This window comes from Genypterus blacodes, unplaced genomic scaffold, assembly GCF_046128005.1.
Source record: "Genypterus blacodes isolate CSIRO-AG114 ecotype Tasmania unplaced genomic scaffold, CSIRO-AGI_Gbla_v1 ptg000120l_1, whole genome shotgun sequence".
In the NCBI taxonomy this organism is placed as follows: domain Eukaryota; kingdom Metazoa; phylum Chordata; class Actinopteri; order Ophidiiformes; family Ophidiidae; genus Genypterus; species Genypterus blacodes.
Window position 1 is genome coordinate 91,706 of NW_027466923.1, and position 12,103 is coordinate 103,808.

The 12,103-nt window shown below is 45.3% G+C and overlaps 1 protein-coding gene across 1 annotated transcript in view; it reads left to right on the plus strand.

The window, feature by feature from the left end:
- Positions 1–12,103, plus strand: part of LOC143010194 (low-density lipoprotein receptor-related protein 8-like) — a 54,673-nt gene that overhangs the window by 39,904 nt on the left and 2,666 nt on the right. The window contains exons 8-17 of the mRNA XM_076162406.1: positions 990–1,109; positions 1,603–1,728; positions 4,546–4,717; positions 5,836–6,063; positions 6,433–6,551; positions 6,899–7,038; positions 8,537–8,678; positions 9,149–9,301; positions 10,143–10,430; positions 11,248–11,316. Coding sequence (XP_076018521.1) covers positions 990–1,109; positions 1,603–1,728; positions 4,546–4,717; positions 5,836–6,063; positions 6,433–6,551; positions 6,899–7,038; positions 8,537–8,678; positions 9,149–9,301; positions 10,143–10,430; positions 11,248–11,316 — 1,557 coding nt within the window. The remainder of the gene's footprint in view (positions 1–989; positions 1,110–1,602; positions 1,729–4,545; positions 4,718–5,835; positions 6,064–6,432; positions 6,552–6,898; positions 7,039–8,536; positions 8,679–9,148; positions 9,302–10,142; positions 10,431–11,247; positions 11,317–12,103) is intronic.

Consider the following 12,103-nt stretch of genomic DNA (forward strand, 5'->3'; position numbering starts at 1 on the left):
CGCTTTCACCTGATACACTCACTGGTGCATGCAGCTCATTGGCCAGGATGCTGCTGACAGACTTAAACCTTCATCCTCTCATATTTAGGAGTTTGTCTCACTGTTTAATCCCCTTTTATTCTTTATTGTCCCTTCATCCCTGATGGTTGTGTAAAAAAAAAAACATTTTCACTCAATAGAATTGGACTTATCTACTATAATTCAGGCCGTGGGCTACAAACCACACATGGGCCGATGATTCACTGCTCTTGAATAGCCAACCTACGATAAAAATAGCAACTGTTTGTTTGTACCGGTTTGTTGTGTGTGTGTGTGTGTGTGTGGGGGGTGGAAGTGCAGTGAGCGGATGCAGTGTTATTGCAAAGTTACGTGGAGAAAATGTAGAGCTGAGTTGTCTCTGTGTTATGTAAATGTTATTCATAATGTCATTATGTGCAGCATAATCAAATCTAAACTCCTCTGATATCGTTATGTGTCAAACGCTTTGACCTTCATTGACACCAAAGTGGTTGTTTTCCTTTTTAGATTCTTTAATTTTTATGTGTGTGTGTCCGTATTTAAGCGTTACACCTGTTTCACATCCTGCTGCGTGTCCCTGCTCCTGGGAGAGAAGCTGGTGGGAAATTTCTGGATCCCACTTCACAGCATTAATCCTTATGACACACACACACACACACACACACATTTCACAGACGCAGATGGATTTGATTCCCTGTTAAAGAGCTTCATGTGTTTGGTGGTGCGGGTGTTTCCCGTGCCTTTTCTGCTTCTGATATGTTTTTAAAAAGGGACTGATAAAAGCAAGAAGTGCTGCAGAGATAAAATCACGGTGACAAGGACGTTTGGTTAAAAGTGTATAAATAGGTACCGGCACAGATTACCAATGTGTCCAAACATCACACGCCGCTCCACAGCCCTGATCAAACTAAGGTCCCTGATTGGCTGCTGCTAACCCTTTTGTTCCTCACCTCCTTGTACCTCTCTTCTAGGCCTGAATGAGTGCATGATCAACAACGGAGGCTGCTCCCACGTCTGCATGGACGCACCGATTGGCTTCGAGTGCCAGTGTCCCACCGGGTACCAGCTACTGGACAAAAAGACATGTGGAGGTGAGTGATGAATGGGCTGGACCAGAGAGAAAGGGCAAGGGGGCGGGGTTGTGATTGGATGGCCACTGACCAAGCATGCATCTATGTGTGTGTGGGTGTGTGTGTGGTGTATTGCTTTGGGCAGCTGTCTTACTCTCTTACTGTCCGTCTTTGTTTAGTGTTGCTGCCAGTCCCACAGGGGAACGGCTACAGTCTCTCTCTCCCTCTCTCTCACACACACACACACACACACACACACACACACACAGACACAGAGGCTGTCCTTCATGACCTTCCTCATCCTTTGAACACTTACATTCCCTCCTCACGCCCTACAAGAAAGCCTAAGATCTGCTGATATGACGTCTCTATCGGCTCTACTTCCGCTTCCTAAATGGCCATATTTACATTTTTAGGAATTTACTTGCTGTCCTTATCTGGATTGAGTGAGTTTCCCCTCGCTCCCTCTGCCTGAGTTAATTTATAACCTGTCTCCACTCTCTCCTCCCTGCAGACATTGATGAGTGTGAGAACCCTGATGCATGTAGCCAGATCTGCATCAACTACAAGGGAGACTTCAAGTGCGAGTGCTACGAGGGTTACGAGATGGACCCCGTCACCAAGACCTGCAAAGCCGAGGGTGAGTCTCTGAATGATTGATGTGTTGCAAGTCCACGTAGAAAAATGTAACGTGTCCTAGATGATGGCCTTGGCGATGACAGCGAGACAGAGGTTGGAAATGGGTTCATAGTCGTATAGATAGAGGATTCTTAAAGGTCTGAGCATTAAAGGGTGAGCGTTTTTTGACTGAAAACGATGCATTTCATCAATATAATGAACATGCTCACAGTTTCATCACATTTTTCTCGTTATTGTGTCACCGTATCCACCGGTTCTCATTTCACAATCAGAAGTCGTTCTGCGTATTTTCCTCTCCTTCAAAAATTACATTACATTGAGTGTCACTATGGCAACTGCTCAGTTTCTCTCCCCGGCGAAATCTGTCCTACAATGTCCCGTCCGGTTAGACGCTTTTATGACGGAAAGACTAATGTGTTCAGCCACCCCGAAACACTTATAATTAGGTAGAAACTCTTCGGGGGGGCACCTGGCTGAGTCAGTGTTGAGACTCGTTACATCACATTTAATTTGGCCTTCTGTCGGGCTTGTTGACAATAGTTGTCAAAGTGGCGGAAAACATAGCGAGCGGCGAAGAGGCCAATTAATTTTATTTGCCCTCTAAACTCAGGCCAAAAGCAGTTAGCAGCAGGAACACAGGGAGAGAGAGTTTAACAGAAAACCTTCACACTTCATTTCCTCAAAAAGGCGCACCCTGTGGCTTCATTTCCCTCAATTAAACGGAGTTGATATCTCCATCTAAGCTTAGCAATTGCGAGTTTCTGCCACTGCCTCCGTCTGCGTTTGTGTGCGCGTGTGTGTGTGCCTGAATCATTGCTGTGTCTTGCTGTTTGTGGTGGCAGAGAGAGAGAGAGAGAGAAGAGAGAGAGAGAGAGAGAGAGAGAGAGAGAGAGAGAGAGAGAGAGAGAGAGAGAGAGAGAGAGAGAGAGAGAGAGAGAGAGAGAGAGAGAGAGAGAGAGAGAGAGAGAGAGAGAGAGAGAGAGAGAGAGAGAGAGAGAGAGAGAGAGAGAGAGAGAGAGAGAGAGAGAGAGAGAGAGAGAGAGAGAGAGAGAGAGAGAGAGAGAGAGAGAGAGAGAGAGAGAGAGAGAGAGACCTGGCCGAGTGTCAAAAGCTGCAAAAACTGAATCCTTCCCGAATGCTCTTACACCGCTTGGTTTTCTGAGGCAATGAAAGCCGCACCGCTGTGACAGCCCATAAAGCCAGCAGGGGACCATTTCCTCCTTTAGCGGGGGTCGAAGATGTTGTCAGTGTAATGGGCAGTTTTTTGAGAGCGAACAGTCCTGAGCACCGCTGTCAACATTCAGGCAGGGCCGGGAGAGGAAGACGAGGGCTGAAGGCGAGAATGCCGAGGATGAGATTACAACGAGACTGACGAAAACGAAAGGGGTCTGAGGCAAAGCAAGCCATTAATGAGACAATTTCATATCTGCCTCTAGAGATAACTGGTTGCAATTGCTATCCAATTACCATAATAGAAAGAGATCAGTATAGATGTTTCTAGACAAAGGTAGAGCTCTGCTACTAGGAGAGATGAAACATTCCCTTTGGGCACACACACATCTTTACTGGAGCTGTTACTCACTTAGCTTCTGTCAGTCTGAATTGGAACGAAGTAGACATGATGAAATAGTAATAGAAACGTATAAGAGCCTGCTTGCATTCGTTCCATCCTTCATGTGTTGCATTTGGACTCATTCTTAATTCTGAGAAACAACTACACAAATCCAGAATTGTCCTGTGTTCTGCATGGATAGATGCATCGGATCCACAGGGAGTGATTGCGGTCGCTGTTTCGCCAGACGTAAAATTAGACCAATCATATCCGATCAGACGTGGCCGCCAAATTGCCTTTTAAGGTTTCCCCCAGGTCAGATCTCTGGACCCAGTCTGACTATAACCTTAATTTTGGAACGGCGTCAAAGTTTTATTGTGATTGTTATTCCGTCTGCGGATCAAAGTTGGTTGCACTCGGCATCTGAGTCATTCCAACTGATCTGTTTTAGACTAGACACAGATGGAAAGAAGCCGGTGATGACGCCGGTTTAACTTTGTTCAAGATTGCAATCATCCCTGTGTGTGTGTGTTTGCATGTGTGCTCTGCTTTATGTGTGTACAGCTCTACTGCCTCTCTGAGTTGACAGCTTTCCCAAGAAAAACAATTCCACTGACGGTCTGATCTATAGTTTCAAGGAGAGCGGGATAATGAATGTATAGCTTAATGATGCATGCAGACACACTGATCAATACAGCAACTATTCAGCAGGTTCTAATTGTGAATCATTGTCCCCTATATCTTGTCGAATGAGGATCTTTAGCTGTATCAAGCACATTTTTCTATCTCTGTATAAACATTGACATACATTTAGGGTATTGAATCCAGTTTGATCCTTCTTGAACAGCTGTATGATGTATTTGATTCTGCCTCTATTATTCCGTATCTGATTCAATCTATGGCTTTAAAAAGTGTTTGGCTTTCAATATGTGCTAATTTAATCACACACCACCAGCTTGCCGGCTTTTCTTATCTTATTTGCGGCGCTTTAAGTCTGTGGATTGGAGATGACAGATGTCTCCTATGAGATGCTGCTGGTCCGTCACCAGGCTGTCTGTACGGTGCAGGAGCAAGTTTGACTGTCCATTACTGAAGCCCAAACTTAATAACAGTCCTTTCCAAAGCTTCTCACACACTGAGACGAGTTGGTTGTCACAGCCTCCGAAATATCAAAATAAGCCGTCCTGCCAATGTGCAATCTGGAGCTCTGCTGTTTTAATGAACACAGAGAGCCACAAATCACATCTTATCATTGTTTATCTTTAGGGAAGAGTCCTTACATTCTGTTCACCAATCGGCATGAGATCCGCCGCATCGACCTGGTGAAGAGGGATTACAGCCAGGTGGTGTCCACCCAGAAGAACGCTGTGGCTCTGGACCTGGATGTGGCTAACAACCGCATCTTCTGGTGTGATCGCTTTCACCGCAAAATCTACAGGTACAGGAGGAGAGAAAGCTGAGCCTGACTGGGATGATGCAGTCTTACTATATTAGTGACATTTGATTTTCTAGATTCTGTTATGTTTCACTCCATCCACTGGGTAAATTCATGTGGACCCTCTCATGGCCCCATGTGGACCATGTGAGGGTCCACTTCTGAGGCATTTTTGACATTTAATCATCTCAGCTGAGTGGTGCTTAGACCCACTATTATTTCAGATTAATTATACCCTTCCTATTGTTATCCTAGCTGCAGTTTCTCCCCGGAGTGTATTCTAATTGGAGCACTCAGTTCTGTCTTTATAAAATGGATGTGAGGAGAGAAAATAGTCTCTGAACAAAGCTGAAATTGAAATTCCCCTCCCAGATCAGAGGACGGTGGCCCTCACCTCACACCTTTGCCTGATTCAAATCATCGGTGCGAAGACGGACGGTCTGTTCTGATTAGCTGTCCATCTTAGAAAGACTCTAACCCTGGGATGAACCTGCTCAGAGCGTTCATGGGCCAAGGCTACAGCTGACAAAGCAGCTTCAATCTCCGCTCTGCTTTCATTGTATCATTAGTACGCATATCCGTAGCCGTGTCAGCAATGGCCATGGATTCTCTATTGATACTGCAGTGTTTTGTATGAATTTCCAGTGCTGTCATATCCACTCGTATTACTCCTGCATCACATTACTGCTTTAATGTTTCTTATTGCTTATTTCCTGTTTCCTGACTAAATAACGAGAGAGACAATCCGCCAAAATATGATTGTTACTTATTTCAGACAACGACCTGAATGAGATTTAAAAGGTGGAACATCTGTAAAATTATATTTTCGTATCCTGGAAAGCTCGTAATGTTTCATATTATTAGATTTGCTCAGATTCCTCTCATAGCAGTCGTTTATATGGTTACAGTTTGACTAAATCAGTTTCCAAGCTTCCACCAAAAATGTTTCAGCTTGTAATAAAATCACTACTCAATATCCCACAATGATAAATCTACAAATCCAGAGTTATTATCGGCTCCTTTAGCTCCTTTCCACTTTGGGTTGAATAATAGCAGCTTGTTGCTCGTCCACTCTCACTCTCCCTTCCTCTTTCCTCCCCCCTCCTTCACTTCCTCTGCAGTGCCTTCATCCATGAGGCCAGCGAACCGTCCCAGCAGGTGCCGCTGGTGGACTCCTCCCTGCAGACCCCCGTGGGCTTGGCTCTGGACTGGCTCCAACACAACCTGTACTGGGCCGACTCTGGGGACAAATCCATCTCTGTGGCCTCGGTGGATGGCACCAAGAGACGCGTCCTCATTAACACCGACCTTATCGAACCCAGAGCCATCGCGTTGGATCCCCATCACGGGTGAGCCGAGCGGGTTGTGGGCTGTGTGGTGTGTGTGTCCGTCATCACTGATCTCGTTATTTATGACCTCTACACAATGACTGAACTGACTGCTAAAAATAATGATACTTACCAAACAATGTACTAATAATTTACATTCAACTGCTCTTTCCTGTTTCTCACTTCTCTGTAATGTGAAGATGATGTCAGTGATCTCAGATAAGAGACAGAAATACATTTAGTAACACTTGGTTTTAACCCTTTCTGTCTCAGTAGCTTTAAAGGGACGCTGCCCTAGATGACCTCTCCTAATCTGTGCATCTGTTAATCAGCTAACTAAGCGAACACTCTCTCATATTGACGTTACTGTGCTGCCTTTGTTCCCTCCAGATTTATGTACTGGTCAGACTGGGGCACTCGAGCCAGGATAGAGAAGGCTGGGATGAATGGCGTGGACCGACAAGTGCTGGTGGCTGATAATATTGAATGGCCCAATGGCATCACTCTAGGTAACGTGTTCAGCCCACTTTTTATTCTAATGACTTATTATTGCATGAGGTAAATGTCATATATAATTGAAATAGTATTGATAACATCTTGATAGCAAAGTGATGTGATTTCCAAAGTATATAGAATTTAATAAGAGTGGTATTTGACAGAGATTCAAGTTATTGATTGATAGAACAAAAATTGCAGTGGTGGAATTGCAAGAATCTGACATTTTAAAACAGAATCGATACCAGCTAAAGGGATTTGTTGGTTAGAGTCCAAGAGTGCTTACGGCGCAGATAATCAATGTCTGCTCCATCTGGGAAAGTCTTATCCGTGTGTGTTTGTGTGTGTGTGTTTTTCTCAGATGTAGCCAACAAGCGCCTCTACTGGGTGGATTCCAAACTGCACCTCGTCGCCAGCGTGGACTTGAACGGCGCTCATCGCAGGACACATGTGTCTTCAGCAGAGGAGCTGGGACATCCCAACGCTTTGGCTGTGTTTGAGGTCTGTGTGATCACGTCTGTATTATTCATTAAGTGGTAACACCACCGCAGTAATAGATTTCATGTGGTTTGAGCCCTTGCCTTTAGTATTATTAAACCACCCGCAAATCATTTTATCTCCACATTGCGCATTAGACACGCTGAGGCCTACAGTATGACTGGGAGTTTGAGTGTAATGACTGTTAAATTTAATTAAGTGTGTGCTTAGTTCAAGTGTGTGTGTGCGCATGTCTGTCTGTGTGTGTGTTGAACCGTTTTCCCTTGTGGAATTGACAGGCTGAGTGAAGGACAGCTACAGAGAGCCGCCTAAAGCAACATGCACAAACACACACAGACACACACACACACAGTCAGCAGCCAGCCTTCCTCCTGCGATATGGCAGAACAATCAGACATGCGTGTGTGTGTGTGTGCATGATTTGGAGTGTACACACAGGCTTTTGCACACAAACTCTGGACTTTGACTCGGCTAAACCCAGCTGGAACCCAAGTCTCTGCTCTGCTTTAAATAGATCTGGGTTAAATGAATTATGCCGTTTTTTAAAAATCAAATTTATACTCATGCATTTTAGATCCAATTGGGCTAAAATTATATGTGTGAAATGAAAGCTGCAGGCTGACTTTTTACGTCAGCGGAAAGGAAAGCAGACAAGAACTTTAATAGTATTTCCTGTGACGGCAGAAAAAGAGCCGTCAGCTCTCAGCGCTGCTCTCTTGATGCGACAGGTTGTCTCGTCGCTCAAAGACTTTTCCCGCACTTCAAAGCCTCGTGCCATTCATTGTGCGTCTTTGTTGTTTTTTTTGCAAACTAATTTAGATTAAAATGTCAATACAGCTTCAAGCCTCGTGACAGAAATGATTCAGTGCTCTGAGTCGACACTGAAACGTTGAAAAATTCCCTCAGGTGTTATAAAATAATTGATCAGGTGATTCTGTGCCAGCTGCCCTTACAGAAATACAAGGTGACCTACGCTGTTTCAGACGCCAGCCTCTCTGTGAAACACATGACGGCTCCTTGTAGCCGACTCCATAATAAACCATAACACATTCTGACTCACACACTCACAGACGCACACTCAAGGGCAGGCTTGTTGTCTCGGCACTCATCGGAGATTAGCCTGTAGTTTCTAAGGCAACAGTGCAAAATGGCCAAAACGGTGTCTTTTGAAGGCGCTGAGGGAGAAACCAGTATAACACAGCAATCGAATCAATTAGTAAACATGCAATGTTTAAGCTCTGACTCTGAGCTATTGCCATCTTAATTAAATTCCAAATCCCTGCTCCAAAAACAACCGTGATTACATGCAAATACAAAGTAAGAAAATAAGCAAACCAGTTAACGAATTCAATCTTCTTATACGGGATGATATGCTCTGAGTTAGAACATGCACATTCATAGGAATTAAACGCTGTGCCAGCAAATCTTCTGGCACTTTTTTGCTTCCCTCCTGTCTTGCTATAAAATTCCCAATTTAACACAGAATGTCCCTGTAACTCAGGATCGTATATACTGGACAGACAGAGACAGGGCTGCAGTCTTCATGGCCAACAGGCTGACGGGTGAGGACGTCCAGGCGCTGGCTGAAAACCTCAACGACCCCCACGACATCGTTGTCTTCCACCAGCTCCGACAGCCACAAGGTGTGTGAGAGAGAATCTGTGTACAGGTGACATCGCACCGTTCTATGTTCGCTTTGTGATGATGTAAGCATGATGAGGTGGGTGAGGGTGGGTGAGGGTGGGTGAGGCGGTTTGTCAGCCCGGTTGATTGAGAACTTCATCTTCATAGCCAGACCGCAATTCTTCACTCTTCTATCTGCTTTTCTGTGTCACTTTCTGTATCCATCTTTGTGCAGCCTCATCTTCCAGTCTCTATTTTTTATCTGAAGTCCAGTATGTTATTGAGTCTTTGTCAGCATCTTTGCAAATCCGTCTCCATCACTTTCACATCTCACCTAGTGTGTAATGGACTTTGTGGCCTTTGTGATGAACACAATGCAAACTAGCTGTTCTATGCAGTCCAACCATGTTCTGTATTCTGCAGCTACTTTCTGCCATTTTGAATGATTTCTGTGTGTAAACACGATGTTATTCTTCATGTTTCTCCTCAGGCCCAGACAGCTGTAATCTGGGCAGCGTGGCCAATGGAGGCTGTGAGTACTTGTGTCTTAAGGCTCCGCAGATCACTGAACACTCTCCCAAATACACCTGCGCCTGCCCTGATGGACAGGACCTGGGGCCTGAAATGAGGGGCTGTGTGCCAGGTGAGCCGGCTCTGGAGTATTAACTCAGAATCCATGGTAATCAGTATCAACTTAATGGATTTATTGGGTAGAAAACCAAAATGATTTATATTGCAGTTATCTAACTTGTGTGTTGAATATCTGTACTTCACATCACAGAGGACTTTCAAGGATTTTGAGCACTCGAGTTAAAAAAAAAAAAAAAACCCAGTGGAGAAGCATTGAAATATTGAAATTGAAGTTTAATCAGGAAAACCATATTGAAACCCAACAAACGGGTATTCATGTTTTATTATCGGCTGCTCAGAAGCAACTTAAGGTTTAAGATAGATAATAATTTATCATTTGTAAAGGTTCTAATTAAATAAGCAATTGCTAATTGCGTTTTAGCTCAGATGTAATGGAATTAATTAGAAATAAAAGGCTCCCTCTAACCTGCATGGTCCTACAGCCTGTAACTAAATAAACATGGTTGCTAAGCAACACATACAGAGGGTGCAGACAGCAGCATGAACCACTGTCTACACTGTGTGTCATGCAATCCAGTGCAATCTGCAAGAAATGTAAGATAACATAATATAATTTATATCTCCAAAAGCTGTTACAGATAAGGTCTCAAATAAAAAACATCAGAATCTCTTTGTTGTGTTTGATTGTTCTCATACTGTCAGGATTAGTAATCAGGACTGCTGAAGTGTGTGTGTCCTCTGCTGTCCTTTAACTCTTCCTCCTCATTCCCATATGGACACCCTTCTGATGTATTTCCACTCGTGTCCCTGTCCTTCACCTGACATCAGCCTGAGCAGAGCTGTAATCAGCCCGGTGACTAAAATGTCTTTGAAACTCCCTCCCTCCCTTCCAGAGGCCCCCAGAAACGACACCACGTCTCCCCCCTCACCCCCCGCCGGCTCCACACTCGACCCCCGAGGGGCCGACGCAGAAGACTACACGTCGACCTCACAAGTATCGCAAGCTGACGCCGTCCCCCACCTGACCACAGCTCCCTCTGCTACGCCTGACACCATTGCAGGCGTCACGGCGGTCACAGCTGTGTTGTCGGAGGACTCGAAGGCTCTGGGCTCCAACTCCACCGCCACCGCGCCGGTCGTCTCCACCACACCTGCAGGGGACAGCAGCATCTCACAGCACTGTGAGTGGAAGCTAACGTGTATGAGGGGGTTCGTGTCAGAACGCTGCCCTGACTCAAGTTTGTCACGTTCTTACTTCCACATGAACAGATTCATCACAAGATTAACATTTCTCACATGAGCGCTCGGGGTCTTTGCTCCTTAGACGGAGAAGGGACGGAGTGCTGCTATGATGAAGCGGCACTTTCACCCGAGTCCCTTCATCTCCTGCCAAGTGCCCCGTCCTCCATTCTCACTCACTCTCATAATGTAGCTAACAACCTCACCCTCGCCATTATGATGACATTAAAGTGAGATATCTACAAGCCCAAACAGCCGCGCTCCACTGCCTTTAATAACAGTAATAGATGGTACCTTCACCTTGAAAATGTCGGCTTTGGCTCCATAAATTGCCCTCTGTGTGGACTGTTGTCTGTGTGTGAGGCCATTGATGCGTGTGTGTATTGTGTAAGTGTACGTACAGTATGTAAGAGAGTTAGTATGTAAATGAGTCCAGGGTGTAAGATGAGGTGACATTGTGCTAATGGAGTCTGGATGGATGATGTAGAGAAGGTCAGGGGCTTCTGCTGTGACCAGGAACCCACAGAGCCAACAAACGCCCACCTATTCATCATGTTTCCCCTTTTTTTCTCTCTCTCTCTCTCTCTCTCTCTCTCTCTCCCCCCCTCTCCCTTCCTTCCTGCCTCCCCTGCTTATCTCTCACACTCTTTCGCACACATTTTCTCCATCCCGCTCATTTTCTTACCCTTATCCTCTCTCGCTTTGCTGTCCGCTATATCTCCTCTCCTCTCTTTCCCCCACCTTCATCTCCCTCTGCAGCTGGCAGCGAGCACTTCCTCCTGGGTGAGAACCTGACGGTGGCCGTGTTGGGCGTGGTCATCCCCATCGGTAAGTCACCTGCAGCCTTCCTTGTCTGTATGCGTTTGTCTGCTGCACACGGTCTGTCTGCCCCTCCGGCCTCAGCATCCTGCACAGAGGAGCTTTTTACCTGCGTCCTGTAGGCTCTCTCTCTCTCTCTCCCTCCCTCTCTCTCGCTCTCTCTCTCTCTCTCTGTCGCCCATGCACACTGACCCCTGCTGTGCCGGGGATAGAAGCCTGACCCACAGGGCCGCCTCGCTGAGGAGAGTCAGTTTCTGTGCGTCTGACATTGCTGCCACACCGCATTACTCACTCCACCACGCCGTGTTGTTGTGTTGGGTCCTGCTGCAGCCAGAGGACATGATGTCACAGAGCCTTTGTCTCAGTTTTTAGTGCAGTATAGGTTGCATTAAGAATGTTGCAATGATTCCAGAGACGAGGATAGTTATGTATCATTACTATGATAACATGAAGGCTGTTGAAACGTTCCTTAAACTCTTCCTTCTTCTGTTCGACTGGTTACAGTATGAACATGTAAAATAGATTACACACAAGATTAATGAACCTGGATAATAAACCAGACAACTGTTTCAAAAGGGATTTAATTTTGTCCATATTTCACCAGCTGAGAAAACAGTGCAGTTTACAAATTGCTTTAAATTTGTCCCATAAACGGCAACATTAAAGTGTGAAAGCTTTATTAGTCTCATTTAACAAAGCATTATTAAATCACATGACTCATTCAAGGGCAGCTTTGCAGAGGATAGAATGTGATGTAATGTCTCTTTTTACAGTCTGTGTGAAAAACCTGTAATCT